The sequence below is a fragment of the Paroedura picta genome, chromosome 6, assembly GCF_049243985.1.
Source record: "Paroedura picta isolate Pp20150507F chromosome 6, Ppicta_v3.0, whole genome shotgun sequence".
Lineage (NCBI taxonomy): Eukaryota > Metazoa > Chordata > Lepidosauria > Squamata > Gekkonidae > Paroedura > Paroedura picta.
In genome coordinates, this window is record NC_135374.1 from 66,336,264 (window position 1) to 66,354,916 (window position 18,653).

At 41.0% G+C, this 18,653-nt stretch overlaps 1 protein-coding gene across 2 annotated transcripts in view; it reads left to right on the top strand.

The window, feature by feature from the left end:
- The window catches only part of MED14 (mediator complex subunit 14), a 53,287-nt gene that overhangs the window by 15,988 nt on the left and 18,646 nt on the right, over positions 1-18,653 (top strand). For both annotated transcript variants that reach the window (XM_077342904.1, XM_077342905.1), the window contains exons 9-20: positions 400-550; positions 1,351-1,462; positions 3,177-3,302; positions 4,363-4,441; positions 5,795-5,954; positions 7,200-7,394; positions 10,325-10,459; positions 13,869-13,945; positions 15,518-15,678; positions 15,770-15,916; positions 16,025-16,116; positions 17,563-17,715. In XM_077342904.1, the coding sequence (XP_077199019.1) occupies positions 400-550; positions 1,351-1,462; positions 3,177-3,302; positions 4,363-4,441; positions 5,795-5,954; positions 7,200-7,394; positions 10,325-10,459; positions 13,869-13,945; positions 15,518-15,678; positions 15,770-15,916; positions 16,025-16,116; positions 17,563-17,715 (1,588 nt within the window). The remainder of the gene's footprint in view (positions 1-399; positions 551-1,350; positions 1,463-3,176; positions 3,303-4,362; positions 4,442-5,794; positions 5,955-7,199; positions 7,395-10,324; positions 10,460-13,868; positions 13,946-15,517; positions 15,679-15,769; positions 15,917-16,024; positions 16,117-17,562; positions 17,716-18,653) is intronic.

Below are 18,653 nucleotides of genomic sequence, written 5' to 3' on the forward strand. Positions count from 1 at the left end.
TGATACTGTCTGTTCTTCCACCATGGTTCTCTGCAACCTCTTCCAACCTCATCCTGCTGCATTTCTCAGCCCGGCTTGGGAGACATATCTTGCCAATGCAGAGAATGGTGACCTGCAAGACTAGCAGCGCCTCATTCATTAAAATTCTCAGGAATTGGAAATTGCAAGTAGAGATAGCGTGCAATTATATATAGGGAGCTGTGGTATATCTATGAGATAAGCATAAGGCAGTCTTTCATACAGGCACAGAAAAAAAACAGAAGTTGATGCCCTATCTAGACATTTAGACCATTGTTTACAAAGCAGTTAAACTGGCTGACATAGTACTGAAATGTTTCAGATTCCCAAAGAGTATTTTTAGGGCTCTTAACAACTTAGTCAACATATCTCTGTCTTAAGCCAACAGGTGGTTGGGAGAAAAACAGGAACTGCATCTCTTCATAAGGTCACCATCAAGATTGATGAGAGTGATGTGTCAAAACCTTTGCAAATTTCCCACGAACCTCCACTTCCAACTTGCAATTCCAAACTAATTGAAAGAGCTATGAAGGTAAATATGAGTTGTTGACATATAACTGTATTAACCAGTTGTTTTTGAAGAAAATGTATTTATTTTATTTAGCATTAAAACATGCTCAGGATTACCTACATTAATAACAGAAGACTTAAATACAGTAAATGTTTGAAATTGTATTATGAATAATTAAAAACTCAAAAAATTAAGATCACTAATGCTTCTCTACACTTCTGTGGAAATCTTAACTTACAACTATGAGCTTAGACCGCCATACGCGGTCTGGGCCCAGTGTACCTGAAGAACTGTCTCTCTGCCTACACCCCTCAAAGAGCTCTGCTACGCCACCTCCAACCTGCTAGTGATCCCTGGCCCCAAGGAAGTCCGCTTAATCTCAACCAGGGTCAGAGCCTTTTCTGTCCTGGCCCCACCTAGTGGAATGAGCTCCCAGAGGGAGATCAAGGCCCTAACGGAACTAAAACAGTTCTGCAGGATCTATAAAAGGGAGCTCCTCCACCAGGCATTTGGTTGAGGTCGACCAAAACTAAACAACACCCACTGGGCCCCAAACCCACCTCCCTTGAACTCATGCAATGGATCTGACCAGCAATGGGCCTGTTAGATTGTTCACTCTTAGTATGTTACTCTCTGTTTATTGTTATTGCCATGTTACCTTTATTTATTATATTCAGTCAGTTTAATATATTGTTCTGTTATGTTCTTTGTGAACTGCCTTGAGTCTTAGGGGAGGGCAGTATACAAATTTAATAAAATAAATAAATACATTTAGGTTTGGTAATAGTAATGCAGTTGATTTTTTATCTTCTGTTTTTCAGATCGATCACTTATCTGTAGAGAAGCTCCTAATAGACAGTGTCCATGCAAGAGCGCATCAGAAACTCCAGGAATTGAAAGCCATTCTTAAGGGTTACAATGCCCATGATAATTGTAAGTAGCCTTTGAAATACATTGATTTGTTCTTAATGTGGTGGCTCTGTTTTACACTTTGCTAGTACCTTTCTGCATTCCTTAATATACATGGCATAAGTATTGTAGTGAGCAAAGGTGTTGAATGCCAACTTTCTTCTGCCTCACCAAATTTACTTTTCTGTACAAGGTTCAAATTGACAGCATTGGTGGGAGTAGACTCTTCCACCTGCACTATGAATGTCTTGTTTGAATCGAGGGGTATATTTGATTTACATTACTTTGATACCTCACAGGAAAAAAATTGCTTTATTAAAAAAGTAAATTAATAGCAGACATTTTAACTTTTCATGAAGGAAATGGAACCCTGCTGTGTATATACTATAACTAGAATTGTCTTTCCTTGGTCTAGATAACAATTTTAATAACTATTTTTTTAATGATTATTAAACTTCTATACTGCCCATCCCCATATGAGCTCAGGGCAGTTCACCGGAAAATAATTATAAAAATATACACTACTAAACCAGTTAAAAACCCAATCCTCCCTTCGCTCTCTTAGCTCCCTCTGCCATCTACCTAGCTGGAGATAGCATTATGAATGAATAGGTAGGGGAGAACCAAGGAAAGACAGTGGAGGGAGGTCTGTGAAACACTGAACAGCTGTGGTCTCAACCATAGCTCTGTCAGAAGACTGCCATTTTACAGGCATTGCAGAACTTCAACATATCTGTCAGGGCCTGTATCTTGGCTGGCAACTTGTTCCACCAGGTTGGTGCCAGGACCAAAAGGGTCCTGGCTCTGGTCAAAATAAGGCGAACATCTTTGGGGCCAGGGATAACCAGCAAGTTGGTATTTGTAGACTATAATGCTCTTCAGGGAACATATTGGGAAAGGCGGTTCAATGAAATTAAAGGTATCCCCTCTGTGCAAGCACCGGGTCATGTCTGACCCTTGGGGTGACGCCCTCTAGCGTTTTCATGGCAGACAATACGGGGTGGTTTGCCAGTGCCTTCCCCAGTCATTACCGTTTACCCCCCAGCAAGCTGGGTACTCATTTTACCAACCTCGGAAGGATGGAAGGCTGAGTCAACCTTGAGCCAACTGCTGGGATCGAACTCCCAGCCTCATGGGCAGAGCTTTCAGACTGCATTTCGGCTGCCTTACCACTCTGCGCCACAAGAGGCTCTAATTTCAATGAAATTAGACTAATACAATTACTGGCCATGGTGGGTTTTTAGAAGTTCTTCTTTCACTTCACTTGTATTTAATGGAACTTGGGAGTGTGCCCTAAAACTGTTACATATAAAATGCTTTTATGTATGAAACTGCTTCTTTTACCAGACCCAAACATACACCCCCAAACAAAAATGCCAGGTTTTTATAGATCATGTGGAAAAGCAGCAGGATTTATTAGTTAAGGGCGTATTGACTGATATTTAAGCTTTTTTCAATGAATGTATTTTCAAATGAATGAGCAAAGGCATTACCAGACAAAACAAATGAAAATGTGCAAAATGTGGTAACTGTTTTTACTGTTTTATTTGCTGTATTGATTGATGTGTAATTACTTAATATTGATCCTATAAAATAGCTTTCATTCAGAAATATTTATCTTACAATTAAAGAAGAATTCCTATAAAGACAGTGTTAGCATTGGTAGATTTGTTTGCTTGATTAAATCAGACTGAACTATATATATATCAGTGTATGAACTTTTGATCTCTCTCTCTAGCTTTTATAGAAACAGCTCTCCCAACACTTGTCATCCCTATTCTGGAGCCATGTGGTCGCTCTGAGTGTCTACACATTTTTGTAGACCTTCATTCTGGAATGTTTCAACTAATGCTTTATGGACTTGGTAAGTAAATGAGGACTTACCTCCATGGTAGGTGCATTCTTCTAACTATGATGACAAAGTTCAGTATGTATGTGTGTGTGTGGGGGGGTGGGGTTGTACAATTTACCTATGTTTCCATGGCCTTCTAATTAAATGAAATAATCTTGGCTGGTAATGCTGTGTTAAATTGGATGATTTATTTTTGCGGGGAGGGGGATTAGATTCACAGGAATTCCAGTAAAATTATAGGTATAAAAAGGCAAAATGATTTGTAGGGTTTTCTGCCAGCACATGTAGGGATGACCAACATCTTAACAGAAGCCATTGCGGGGAATGGATTTTACAAGGTGGGAATAGGAAGCTTTTGTCATTAAAATGCTTGAATTATGCATCTTAGTGCTTAGTTGCTGAGAGAGAAGTGTTAAAAATGCAGGGAATTAAATATTGTAAGGTTAAAATTACTACTAGAAATTATATTTAGGGCTGCATGAATGGGTTACTAGTCTACCTCAGTGAAGTGGTTCTTGTAATACTCCTTGAATTGTAAAAGGCATGCGTTTCTGTAGCACCAAAGAGATACTTTCCAGAATTACTGTTTTGTTCATGTGGACCCACTGCATGTAAGTACTTTCAAGTTACAACTGACATAGTTACCCCTGCAAGGGGTTGTCAATGCAGTGAGAAGCAGAGGTAGTTTGCCCTTACTTTCCTTTTCCTTGATGGATGGACCACCATAGTGGTACAGCACTATAACAGGAAACACAAGTTAGCTTCAGTGACCAAAGCGGAAGAAATATGAAATATTCGGGTTTTGTGTGTCATTCTAAAAATGATGGGAGATGGACCCATAGGGTTTGTTCTTCTGACAGTGGAAACTTCCATCAGTGGAATGTACCAAGTCTTCTTGTGTTGGAGAAGTTTCACTGAGTCAAATCAAACCTTTGGATCCAACACAATATGATTTCCTTCCAAATATTTGAATGTAAATGATACCTTTCTGTTTGAAAGTCCTAATATCATGTTTTCAAATAAATGTAAATGACATTGCTTTTGAGTGGTCACTAAGTGAATTTTCCTGTAGACCAGCAAACACTGGATGACATAGAGAAGTCTGTCAATGATGACATGAAGCGAATCATTACTTGGCTTCAGCAACTCAAGTAAGCAAGCTGCATTTATTCCAAATTTTTAACTGTGCATCAATATGTATTTTGTATTGCTGTGCCTTCTGAACACTCTTCCAGTATTATGAAGCTATGAATTCCAGTAACAATCTCTGTTGTAGTTACAGGATGATGTTGCCCCGCCAAACATATACTAACTTAACAACTAGCTAGGGCTTTTTTTCTTCCTCACATTGCTCTCTTGCAACCCTGGTAGGATAAGATTATGTTTCTGAAGTGCTTTCCTTGGGTCTGGTCAGGGTTGCAGACAAAGTCATTGTACAGGTTGCATCTTCCTGAATGTATCTTTTGTCAACAAGATTAGATACCTAGATTCCAAGATAGTGAAAAATAGTTACATGTTAAGGTATAATGTGCCTGTAAGGCGTTTAATCAGAATCACACCTATTGATTTTTGTGCATGATTGGCAAATAGCTTTGATACCATTTGATGTGACCTACATACTATTGAGCTTGTTATAAACATCCTAGACTGTGCCATTCCATTTGATCAAGTCTGTTTTTTGAAATTCTTAGATTGTAAGCTGTTTTGGATAAGGACTTGAGTGTTTCTAAAATATCTTTAGCTCCCATCTAAATTATGTAGTCCAAAGAAGAAAATTGTACTCTTGCAAATTTGAAGAGTTGGATCCACTGAATCTCTAGCATAAGTGAGTTATACTCTTGTAAATGGAAAGTTTTGGTTCAGAGAAGCTTCAGCAGAAGAGGATCTTTCCCAGTTCCCATGGCAGCTCGGAAGATCTCTGAAAAGATGAAGCAGTTATCATGGGACCCACTTAAGCAAAAGGCTACATAGCCCAGGGGAACTACAGTGCTATGGGTAAAGTCAGGTGTAATCTTTCCCCTGTTGCTCTTGCCAGCAAAACCTCTTGCACCAATAACCATTTTGTCCTCTTGCTCTGTACTCCTCTGGATCTAATCCAATGACTATGTACACATAGAAAAGCAAGGACTTTGTGACTGTGTTATACACGCGTGGGTGTAATGTATGTGTGTCAATTCCGACTTAAGTGAATTACATTGATCAGTCAAGTGTACACTGCACAGGCAGCAGTAGGCAGCCTTGACTCTGTGACAAGTATACCTGAATACCTGAATCAGTTTACACAAACACATCTGTCACAATCACACTTCACATTTTGTGTATGCATAAAATACCTTAGGTATGCATATTGAATCACAATCTGTAAGAAGGGTGCATGAGATGATTATTTGTCAGTTAAAGCTGGTTTCTGTATGATTAGTCAAAAATATGATGATAGGTGGCAATAAGGTTGTGTATGAATATCAGAGTTTTTGTGTCTTTCATCTCTCCTTCCTCCTGTTAAGGTTTTGGCTTGGGCAGCAGCGTTGCAAACAATCAATAAAACATTTGCCTACCGTCAGCAGTGAAACGCTACAGCTAGCTAATTATGCTGCTCACCCCGTGGGACTTCTCTCCAATCAAAAGCTCTTCATCAAGCTCACCCGACTTCCACAGTACTACATTGTAAGTGATAGTGCAAATCTTCGTGTGAACTTTGTTTCTGGAATGATGCAAGCAAAATGGGCCTTTTTGTCAAATGGAAGATGAATGAAAAGAAGCTAGTTGTAATTACTGCTTTGATCATTAGCTTAACAACTTTGAGTTGCCAGCACATAGCAAAGCATCCATTTTTAGCAAGTCACGGTCTCCTCTTTTTTCCTTGTCCAGCAAACTGACATTTTTTTTTTTGGAACCTGATCTGACTTGCTACATTATCTAAGGCAGGGGTTTACAACTTCATTAAATTTGTGGACACTTGGAATTTCGAGGAAGAGTAGTGACTGCCTTGGAGAGAGGCCAGTCACAAGTTGTTGGGAGGTTCCAAAACAGATGTCTTGTGCTGTACACACAGCTGCATCCAAACAGATATTACCTGCAGGTACAAAGGTCTCCAGCATCAAGGACATGGAGGAAGGCCAGGGTTAGTTCTCTACTTTAGAGAAGAGATGCTGCTTGTTTTCCATTTCAGGCCATCCTGTGTAGCTACCGGGAAAGGTTTCCAATCCATGATATGCAAAAAAGTCTGTCTAAGATCAAACTGAGTGCACATTTTTGTGAGATGTCCACTGGGATGAGCTCAGTGCTTCGCTTGTCAGTTGAATGGTAGGGAGCAGCTCCAAGTTCCCTGTTATTTTTATTTGATTTCACCTGTATTTAATTTTTAATTTTCATTTTGCCATATTAAGAATCATTGGTCCATGGGATAAGAAACTAATCAACTAAAATCTCACAATTCATTGGCTGGGATATGAAAAATTAGATTTGTATGTGCAGTAGTCTAAATAAATCCCCTCAACACTGTTGCCCTCTGCAGTTGAAACACTGCTCAAAAAGTGAGGGACGGCTGGTGAGGGACGGCTGTTCAAGAAACACAAGTTTTAACTCTTGTTTGATATCACATATTTGGACTCTCATGTTTCCAAAATCCTTAATGTAAAACATTTTCACTTCATGTTTCAAAATGATTCTTTTTTATTTTTTACATGTTTGGAATAATTTTAGAATGGTTATATTTTGTCAGTTGCAGTTTGACCTCTGCCATAGTTTGTGAAAATAATACAAACAATGCACAATTGGTGTTAGAGCATGTAAACTTGTGAACTTTGTCCTCGTGGTATTTCCAGATTGTCTTCTTTGCAGCTGGTGGTATGGCAAGTAGAGAATTCTTCATTTTTCAAACAGAGTGCCATTTCTTTCCTCACAATATAGGTAGTGGAAATGTTTGATGTTCCCAGCAACCCCACACAGTTGGAATACAAGTATTACTTTCTCTCTGTGAGCTATCCTGAAGGAGATGACAACCCTGTGACTGCAGTTCTGCTGCAGCAGTTCAAACCAAATATTGAAGAACTGGTTTTAGACACAAAAAGCAGGAGGCAAGCAAAAAGTGGCACAAAACGCAAGGTATGAAGCTGACAGAAGGCTCTGATTTTTTTTTTTAAGATTACTTTTTACTGAAAGTACTAACTTGTTCTCAGGTAGTAAGTAACCTGTTTGATTCAGTTTCTGTCACATTGTTTTGAAAGAACTCATGCTATTCATATGTGTAGGTATTTGTGTGTGGAAAGAAGAATTTAGTGAAGCATATCCTCATACTCCCTGAAAACAGGAAAAATAACTGTCTTTTGGGAGCATGAGGATAAATGGTCAGGAATTTCTTAAGTTTTATCAGCAACATTCTCCCTCTGAATGGTTTTCTTCCATCATGTTGGCTTTTGTTGGAAGTGCTTTTTGTTTTCCACACTTCAAATGTTCAATTAATCCAAAAGATTGACTAAAATGGCATTTCAGTATAAAACTTTTATCTGATTAAAAAAATTAGAAAATATTGTTCAGTATTTATAAAGCTACTTTTTAAAAACAAGTCTTTTTATCCATAACTAGTAGAAAGCCCACTGCAGGCTGAAAAGCCATGGGTGCTAGCGGAATGGCAGGTGGGGGGGGACAGTGATGGCAAGGTGCGGAGAGGGCTGGCACTCCCCTGCCCCCTCCCCCTCCCAAGGTGGGGGGGGGGAATATGAGTTGGCCTTGGGGCTGGTGGGCCCCGGGATTGCTGGTGCTACCTGGCCAATTACCTTCAGCTTTCCCGTCGCCACGTCCCTAGCAGTGCAGCTGGAGGCTTCTCGCTGGGCTCTTGCTCCTGGTCATGTGCTCTGTACGACTTTGCCTGCTGCCTCCGTGCCGCCACCTGCCACCGCTGGCTCCCCGGCAGCTTGGCAGCCACTGCCTCCTCCTGGTTGGCCACTACTGCCCGGGTGGAGCATCGCATATGCGCCAGCCATGGCAGCCAGGCTTGTCTGTGGCCAGGCTGCTGGAGAGGCGAGTGGCCTCCTGGGGGGGCGGTCTCTGTAGGGGCTGGCCCAATCAATGCTGGCTACACCCTGATTGACCCGGATTCGAGTCCAGACAGTCTCAGCGGGCCGGGCACGCTCCACCCACAGGGGCGTTTCACAAATATATATAGGCACCATGGATAAGATACCTACTGTGCATCAGATCTGGGACACCAATTTGGATATATAACACAATATATTGTTTATCCTGAGTTTTATATGTGCAGTTCTCAGACCCTAGAGTGAGGTTATTGAGTTGAGCAATCATGGAATCTATTGTGTCTAGATGACAGCCATCTTCTGAGCCTTATAAGTGGTTTCAAAGCCCTTCTTTCTCTTAGTTCACTATAACATGCACTGATTCAGGCAGTGGACTATAGAAAAAGTCTTGATGTTTAAAATGCTGGTGTCAATCCATAAGTAATTTCAAGGGTTTATTATCTTCCATGTTTAGGCTTGTGGCTAAATTTCATGTTTGCTCTCCAAAATGATACAGGTGTCTAGAAATGTGTGGGTTTGGGAACAAGATGGAGTACCCAGCTTATTGGGAAAGTCCCAATGATAAGGATGAAAGAGAGAAAATACCTTTATTGGCATAATGAAAAATAAAGAATAAAATGGTAGGCCAGAAGAGTACAATTAAATGATACATACAATCCTTCAGTAGTATATGTAATTTCTTGTTATATCACTTGGATATTTGGTATGATGCAATCCCTGACAGCCAGTTAAATGCTAAATGTCTAATAGCTAAATGTCTAAGAGCCCTCTTTAATGTTCCAAGGTGTACAGCTAATGTAGTTCTCCAGCAGGAGGCAGGGTTGATAAAAGAAGAGACCAGGGCATGGATAACAATAATTAACTATTGGCTAAAAATTCATCTTCAACCTGCAGGCCTTATTCCTTCCTTCTTGTCAGTTAACCCACAACCCACCTGGTGTACAGAAATAATTAACAAACTTCTTAAAATTGGTTTAGCTCCTGATCATCTATTAGAAACGGGGCACAAGCAAGCAAAACATCTGGTCTATCAACGACTTATGGATATTGAGCTGCAAAATGAGATGGCCCTACTCCCAAGCCCATATAGGTTACTAAAGTCCTGGGAGGGATTTTCTAGAGAGCCAGTTTGGTGTAGTGGTTAGGAGTGCGGACTTCTAATCTGGCATGCCAGGTTCGATTCTGCACTCCTCCACATGCAACCAGCTGGGTGACCTTGGGCTCGCCACGGCACTGATAAAATTGTTCTGACTGGGCAGTGATATCAGGACTCTCTCAGCCTCACCCACCCCACAGGGTGTCTGTTGTGGGGAGAGGAATGGGAAGGCGACTGTAAGCCGCTTTGAGCCTCCTTCGGGTAGGGAAAAGTGGCATATAAGAAACAACTCTTCTTCTTCTTCTTCTTCTATTGCACCATATCTAACATACTTCACCTTTACTAAATTTCGATGGTCTTTTTCGAGGGACCAGTTCAATGCATTTCCATCAGCACTGCTAAGTGTAAGACTGCAGCGTGTGCCTATAGAGGACCCATTATGCCCTTGCAATTCAGGTGTAATTGAATCGATTGCCCACATTATATTATACTGTGACTTTTATAAGGTTGCCAGAAGCCGTTTAATCTTGCTCTTGCTATCAAGGTTCCCTGGACTTACAGATGATCATCTAATAGCTAATACTGAATAGTTTTGTGGGGTTAGAATACTGCGTTAGCATCAGGAAAACCTGGGTTCAAATCTCTACTCTGCTGTAAAAGTAACTGCCAACCTTGGACCACTCAGCCTATCCTATCTCACAGGGTTGTTGTGAAAATAAAATGAAAGAGGAAGGAGCCATATAAGCTGCTCTGAGCTCCTTGGTGGAAGGGCCGCTTTCATAGTTCACTCAAAACAGGTAGTTTTCATGTTTTGTTCCTCATGCTCTTAGTCTTAAATTTAGAATAGTGGTCTGGTTTTGCAGATGATAGAAATGGCACCTTACTGAAAAGATGTTGTTTTCTAGCTGTCTGGTGACCCATGTACCACCGAGCCCAAGAAACCAAAACGGTCTGGAGAGATCTGTGCCTTCAATAAAGTTCTAGCTCACATTGTAGCAATGTGTGATACAAATATGCCATTTATAGGACTTCGAATGGAGGTAGGTAACAGGAGTTTTCCATTGGTTTGGTTATACTCCTATTCCTTTTAATTAGCAACTTTGTAAGAATTTAAGAAGAAGGAGAAAGGTTGTCCATGAGAGTGCTTAAGAGGATGTACTTCATATTTGGAACTGCTGCATGTATCATGCAATTTACTAGAGTGAACATATTTTACTGAAAATAAACTGTGTGCTATGGAACTGATAAATCATCTTCTAAACCAGGGGTAGTCAACCTGTGATCCTCCAGATATCCATGGACTACAATTCCCATGAGCCCCTGCCAGTGAATGCTGGCAGGGGCTCATGGGAATTGTAGTCCATGAGCATCTGGAGGACCACAGGTTGACTACCCCTGTTCTAAACCACAATGATATGTATAAATATCCATTAATGGTTAACATTTAATTAGTTTGGTTTGTCATGATCTCACTGAAAAGCCTTGTAACTTGGCAAATAAAGAATTTGTGGCATTATCTGACAATACTTTGAGTGAACGCAACTGGAAGTATTATAAAGGAAGGAGGCCTGTCTGAAGTTGGGAATAAAGTTGCTCACTGGTGAAGGAAGGATTTGGGAAGTGGGAATGAGCTTGTGGGCACACAAATCTATGCTTCAGTCTGTAAAATGACACAGGGCATTTGCTGTCTGCAAGGCTAACCACAGCCCCTTATCCCTTTGTCATCTCATGGAACAGCCAAGCTTTTCCAGCATGATGTTGCTTCAGATGAGTCGTAATTGGGGGTATGGCTGATCATGTAGATTGGCTCACTGCATTATCTTGTGTGAAGGCTGCTGCATACTACTCATGAAAATATGTTATTGGAAATGCTAATTTTTAGCAGCTGTGGTATGTGTCAGTTACTCTCATTTTATGGGGTTGCTTATGATTAATTGATCTAAGAGGCATGCACACCCCCACAACAAGCATGATGATGATTTAGTAAAAGAATAATTTAATGAACAGGAACTGACTTTATCTCATGCAGAAGAAGGTAGCCTTTTTACCTTCTAGACTAGAGAAACAAGATCAGCCATTGCCTCACTGGATTTCCAATATCCTGCCATATTTAATTATCTAGGAGACTCTTGTCCAGACCTCTGTAACAATAGCACAAAATCACGCATACAACAAACCAATAAAAACATCTGGGATCATTTGCTCATCTTTTCCCTCTTAATAAAACAGTAAGGGGTGTTAGGGTGGGCTCAGTCCATGATGGGGAGGGGCAACAATTGGTCCCATGGCCCTGGACTGACAAGCGGAGGGGCCAATTGGAAGGGGCAAAGCGCCTTCTGATTGGCCCCTTACCAGAACAGACCAAAATTCCATCCAGCCAGGGGCAATCTGGAGAAGTGGCTGCCAGTCTGCTCCTGACCACCAAAGGGAGAGGAGGTCAGTAGGGCTGCCAAGGAGGATGAGAACAGAGCCTGCGCCAGCCCTTTTCACCTCATGGCTGTCCTAACTGCCATGTCCAACTGTTAATTGCCTCAGAACCCTGACAGAGCTAGCAGGAGGCTGCAGAGTGCTCCCCCTCCCCCTCCCTCCCTTCAGGCCTGCTGGGAAGGAGCCTCTGACAGGCCCTGACTGAGGGGAGGGAGGCCTTTCCAAGAGCAACGCAGGGGAGCCTGAGGGCCTTCCTTTTGAGGGGGGGACTTTCCCCTTCTGCCAAACAGTTGCCTGACAGGGAGGCCACAGAAAAGCCCCTTCTCACTTAAAATACTGCTCTGGCCGGGGGTTAGACACAGCCAAGCCATGTGTCTTTCTTCCTTGCAACTCTCTGCAGATTTGAGGCCACTGCACAGTGTTATTCTGCAGAGGAAACTGTTTTGTCTCCTGTTTCATCTGCACAACAACCCTGTGCAGTAGGCTTCAAGTCTTTCAATTCAACAACAACAACCTGTGTGGGAGGCCTTAAATGTTTCTTCTCTACCACAACCCTTTCCAAAGTAGCCCTTTCTGCCTGGGGAGCTGATCTTTATACTCTGCAGGTGAGCTGTAATTCCAGGAGCTCTCCAGGCTCCACCTGGAGGTTAGCTACCCCTGGGTTGGAAATATTCCTGGAGGTTTGGAGGTGGGACTTCATAATTGTACAATGCCTCAGATTCCAGCCTTCAAAGGAGCCATTTTTGCCTGCAGTTGGGAGGGAGTGGTGCAGGTGTGTCCCTCCTGGGCTATGGGCTATGGCCAGCCCTTACCAGCAACTGTTTGTATTCTGGGGAGCAGACAGGCAGACCAGCATCAGTCCTATGAGTTTGGAAAGTGCAGGAAGATGTAAATAAATACTTACAGCCTGAAACTGTAAATAGTGAGAGGGAGAGGGAGAGGGAGAGGAAGGGAAGATGATTGGAAAATGCTTTGAGACACCTTAGGCCTGCTGGGTCACTGCGGCCCATTCCCAGTTCTCTCAGACCTCTCACAGCCCTACATACCTCAACGGTTGACTATTGTGGGGAGACGAATGGAAAAAGGTGTTTGTAAACCGCTTTGAGACTCCTTTGGGTGGTAAACAACAGGATACAAAAATCTGTTTTTCTTCTAAGGAGCAACCATGAAAAAAGCATGTGGGCACATAACATTTTATCAACAGTGAAAAAAATGGAGAAGAAGGAACAGGGTGGACACATGTGTACTGTGACTACCCCATGTGTATTAGGGCAGAGGGGCATTTCTGTGTCTGTGGCCTAATTCCCACAAGAAGGGAAATGACGCAGATGTGTGGGGAATTGGTTGCCATGTAATCTTCCCCTAAGAAGAGTCTCTAGTCTGATTTTCCTTTCACATATCTGAAGACATGGCTCTGGAAAGCTCATCTGTAACCACTATGCCACAATTCCCAAAGGTCAGTCCTCTCCCACACTCAACGAACACTCCACACCAAAGGTTCTTGACACCCATATCTCCACACCCATGCCCTCATTTGCCACTACGCCACCACAACCTCTCACACAACACACACATTCAACCCCATGCCCTTACAGATGGACAACTCCTCCCCTTCCTCTTCCCACTGCCAAACCCTAGCACCCGTTGTATTCTTGGATACAACGGGCTTTGCCCCTAGTATCAAATAATCCAGGTCAACAATTAAAAATATACCAGTAAAAATGTTCAGTACAAGCAAAAAGCACAACATGGAGAAGTCTAGAATCAGTTTAGGGGCAGACCATACAGCAGCTTAAACTCTTTAGTTAAAGCCTGTTTTAAAAGGAATATTTTAGTTTGATGCTTAAAGGAAAGTAAAGCTAGGGCTTGAAGAGGATCACGCCATAGATACTCACTATCACTAACAGTTGTAGCAAGGTACTGTTTAGCAGAGGCCTTTATTTTGCAGTGAGATTTTAAAAAATCGAGAATCTTGTGTATGGTTTTTCTTTCCTGAAGAAGTCACGGCTTTTTCTTTCCCAGTTATCCAGTATGGAAATTCCACATCAAGGGCTCCAAGTTGAAGGAGATGGCTTCAGTCATGCAATTCGTTTGTTAAGGTAAGGACTATACTTTCATTAATATGTGCAGTATTGCATGAGTGGTGGAAGGGGATGTATGTAATATGTTACGGAATTAAACAAAGCTACTGTGCATCCCTGAACAAAGACTGTAGAACTTTTGCATTCATTTGCATGATGAGTTGAGTGAAGGTATGTTGTTAAGGAGTAGGGCTCGGTGTGAACTGGGAAGCCAAAATTGCCTTGTTACCACGGCCCTCCTCTGATGGAGACCTGAAGAGACAGTTGGAGAGAGAGGTGCCACTGGTATGTTTTTCCTTGCCAGCCACAATGGACCCTGTTTGGCCTAGGGGCCTTTCTTGCTGTCCATGCCAGTGGGAGTTAGGTGGGCTTGGATAGCCCCAAGGCGGAACCCTCTGGGATTTTGCCTGGTAAAGTACCTGGCCAAATTCACCTCTGGTAGGAGTTGTCAAAAGAGACTAACAAGAATCTTCTTCACATATTACACTAACTGAGAAGCTTCTTCTGTGGTACATTTTAAAAGTCATGATGGTGCATATTTCCAGGAACTAATTTTGTTTAGTAGTCCTCCAGCTTTTCCATGCAGCATGTTGCCTGAGAAGGAAATCTGCCACATCTATATTCTATATAGCACCGTAGGTATTTTGCACTAAAGAAATCTTCAGTGATCTGTTTTCAGAACTCTGTATTGAACTAAAATCTGAATATTATTCTCAGTGCTCCATATAAGACCACAAATATATTGTTCCAGTACAATGAGAATGGAATGTGAAAATCTAAATCTAGTTCTTCTTTTTCAAATTTCATGGTTTTGGACTCTTTTTTTTGCTATAGGCTCATGAACCTAAAGCCAGGATGCAGTTTCTTGTGCAAACCCCAAGTGTTACAATATGTGTCAGTTACTGATATTGTTCAATTGGACCAGTTACAGAAATAGTTAACTTATATCCTTGTTGAAACTGTTCGTGTTGTGTTCTGTAATAACTGTTGTTTATATCTTTGGTGTTCAATGTACCTCATAACGTTCCATGCAAGCCTCCCAGAGCCATATTGGGAGGGTGGTATAAAAATCGAAGAAAATAAATAAACAATCAAACAAAATCTTCCTCAGACCTCTATTACCTAAGAATGTGTGTTCTGAAACTGACACAAATTATGTTTGTGATTTGAATAAAGGCCACTGTGCTGAGTCAACGGAACTTAGGCTGTTTGAATCTGTTGCCGGATCTCACTTTAACGAAGAATGAAATTGATACTGAAAGGGAGTTGTAATGGTATCTCATTAATTTGGAAACTCTGCTTTATCTCCTAATTCTTGATTAGCTTTTATTGGTCAAGAAAAGCATGATGAGTGCCATAGCCACATTACAATATTCTACTTGGTTTTAGTCACTAGACAATGTCAGGTCCGTTTCATAAATTGGAAAAGGGCATATATTGGCTTTAATATTTTCTATCCTTTCACATTTTCTCAGAAGGACATTCCATTGTAAAATTGAAGTATCTGCTTAAAAGTGTGGAATGTAAGATGCTGAATGGTGCAAGCATGAGACTGATACAGGGGTGCTAAGCCTTCCTCTTGTCCAACAGAATTCCGCCGTGTAAAGGTACAAGTGAGGAAACGCAGAAGGCTCTGGACCGTTGCCTTCTTGACTGCACTTTCCGATTGCAAGGCAGAAACAACCGCACATGGGTGGCCGAACTAGTATTTGCAAATTGTCCACTTCTTAGCACCTCTTCTAGGGAGCAAGGTTGGTCTCACAATTCTCTTGCATGTTTCCCACTTTCTGCTTACATCTTTTGTACATCAGAATAACATGACCACCCTGTTTAATCTTTTAGGCCCAACTCGACATGTTTACCTGACATATGAAAGTCAATTGTCTGAACCAGTTGGTGGCCGAAAAGTAGTTGATATGTTCCTCAATGACTGGAACAGCATTGCTCGATTATACGAATGTGTATTGGAGTTTGCACGGTCCTTGCCAGGTATAAAGATGTTTTATTTTTGTACTTTGTTTGTATATACTCTATTAAAACAATTGACCTTGTTTTTTTTTTCAATTTACCCTTCCCTCAACGTTTTCACCTGTGAAGAAATACCCAGCCACCTAAATATTTTCTCAGAGGTCCGTATCTACAATTATCGGAAATTAATTCTTTGTTACGGCACTACAAAGGGAAGTTCTGTAAGTACAGCTTTAAATATGAATGTGTGCCAGGTAGTTATGTTTTGTGCTATTTCTGTGGTATGGTACCTTACTAGAAGTGTTTATTCTCATTTTTCTGCTCCTTTTATTGTACTGGGCATTGAAGAGCTCTCTGATACCACCTTGTAAACACTTTGGAGGAAGTGTGCATGCACGTGAAAGCTCACAACTTGAATAAATCTTTGATGGTCTTAAAGGTGCCATTGGACTCAAATTTTGTTGTGTATGTTGTAAACTGTTTTCTTTATGGAAAATTGTTTGCAGAAGGATGCTCTAGCCCTAAGGTTATTTGCATAATTTGGTTCACCTGTTAGACTGTTACTGGAGCAGAAGCAGTTGAAAAGAGGTGTTGTGCCTTTGATATCTTTTGATTTAATATGTATGTGAAGCCGTCCCAAAACATGCCACAAATGATGGGACTTCATATTGATTTATATTGAAAAGGACTGAAGTACAAGTATTGAGTCTTGTATTGATAGAAAAATATAGGTTTGCATTCCATTGACGTCCTACTGGCTGAAGAGAATCTTGCTCCATTCCCCTCCTCACTGCAGCTCCCTGACTCATATGGCTTTTAGCCTACAAGGGTCTCCTGACTCCTCACCAGCTCCTTTTCAGAGGTCATAGGTTGTTGGAAAAAGGGAAGCAAGGGAAGCAAAGGAGAGTTCCATCAGCAGAACATTTGTAGGATACAATCCTGCTGTTCCAAGGTTCAGGACCTATTTTTAGTATTTACTAAATACTAAACACTAAGTTGCAAAAACAACTGTATAATTGTGTTTTATGGTTGTTTTTGAAAGCAGCAGAAATGTGTACGTTGGTAGTTAGGGATGGTAGATGGGATTGACACTAGAGGATGCTTTTAGGTACAGCTGGGGTGGGGCACCATGCAGCCTGAGAAGACAGATGCTCCAGGGATTGATAAGAAATGAGCCAGTAACGTTTTTTTTTGCTAGCTATATCTACAACCTGTGTCTTGTATCTATTCTGAATTTGTGCCTCGTAGGAATGATATTGTTTAACTAAAGAGTCTGCACACTGCCTTGCCACTTTGCATGCTAAAGAAATACAACCTTGGGTGACATCTGGAGGGATGATTTTTACCTGGAATGGAGCATGCTAACAGAAAGGAGGGTCAAGAAGCCAATTTCTGCCCCAGCTCCTGACTGGACTGTGAGCTGGATAGGATAGGCAGGGGGAAAGTATTCTTGCATTTACAGGGCAGTATAGTGGTTCTATCACAATAGTTAACATTTATTCTGTTACTTATTTCTTCAAAATATATCATTTTTTGTTTTATGGGTATTGTGTTTTATGGGTATTAGTACAGAATTTATTTGAAAAATTTTGTTAGTATATATGAAATGTTATGAAACCATTGTTTTTTTTTAATTTGTATTTCTAAACGCCTTTCTATATTTACAGATCAGCATACAGTGGAATTCTGTACATCACAAATTCCACATATCACTGGGAACTGTTGGACCAAACTCAGGATGTAGTAACTGTCACAATACTATCCTGCATCAGCTTCAGGAAATGTTCAATAAAACACCAAATGTAGTCCAACTTTTACAAGTATGTATGTATTTCTCCCCCCCTCCCTGAAAATTGATTTACCGCCTTTCCAGAGGCAGCTCAGAAAATCATAAAAAACAACAAAATTTATCAAAATTAAAACAAAGCATAAAACAAGGCACAAACATTTAGAAGCCTAATCCATAAAGCATCCCTTGTGCTAGAACCATTTAAAAATAAACCTACTAATGAAGATGGAATGTTTAATTTGGAATACTGGGTAAAGAAAAAATATTTTAGCCTGTCTAAAGGACAAGTAATTAGGTGCCAGACAAGCCTCAACTGATATGTCCAATAGTACTCAGAAGCTCATTCTTTCAAAGAAGAGAGGTTTAATGGCTTGGTTTACATATAAAACCAAATAATGGTATAATACAGTATGAATGATCCTGAAGGGAACCTCAGCTTTCCTTCTGTCAAGCCATAGTTAGCTGTTGCATCTGAATTCACAAGCCATGGTTTGCCATTGCCCTGTATGCCAGGATTGTAAATGACAGTCTGTCCCCAGTTTGGAGTCTTAGTTAAGTAAGGCTGAAGTATAATCTGCCAGTTTCAGAAGTTATGGTGAATTGTGCACCAAAACCCAGAAAGCATCCAGTTGACTCATAATGTGCTAGAGGGAACTGAATAAGCTTGAGATTTTCCCCAGGCTTATTAATATATCAGTGCCAAAAACATGGCTTATCCATTATATCATGCCACTGAAATACAGAAAAAAACCAAAGAATCGATTGTCACTCTAGATGCTTTGTATCTTTTTGCCAAGAGGCAATGAGAAGTGGGGCTACTGAAGGGAAAACTTCTGCAGGGTTGCTTTTGATCCAAAACCCCTCATTAAAAAAATGAATGACATGAACATTTGATAACAAATGAGCCAGTGGAGGAGTATTGGAGATAAAAATAACCTTAAAGCTGTATTTACAATGGCTGTGTGTGTC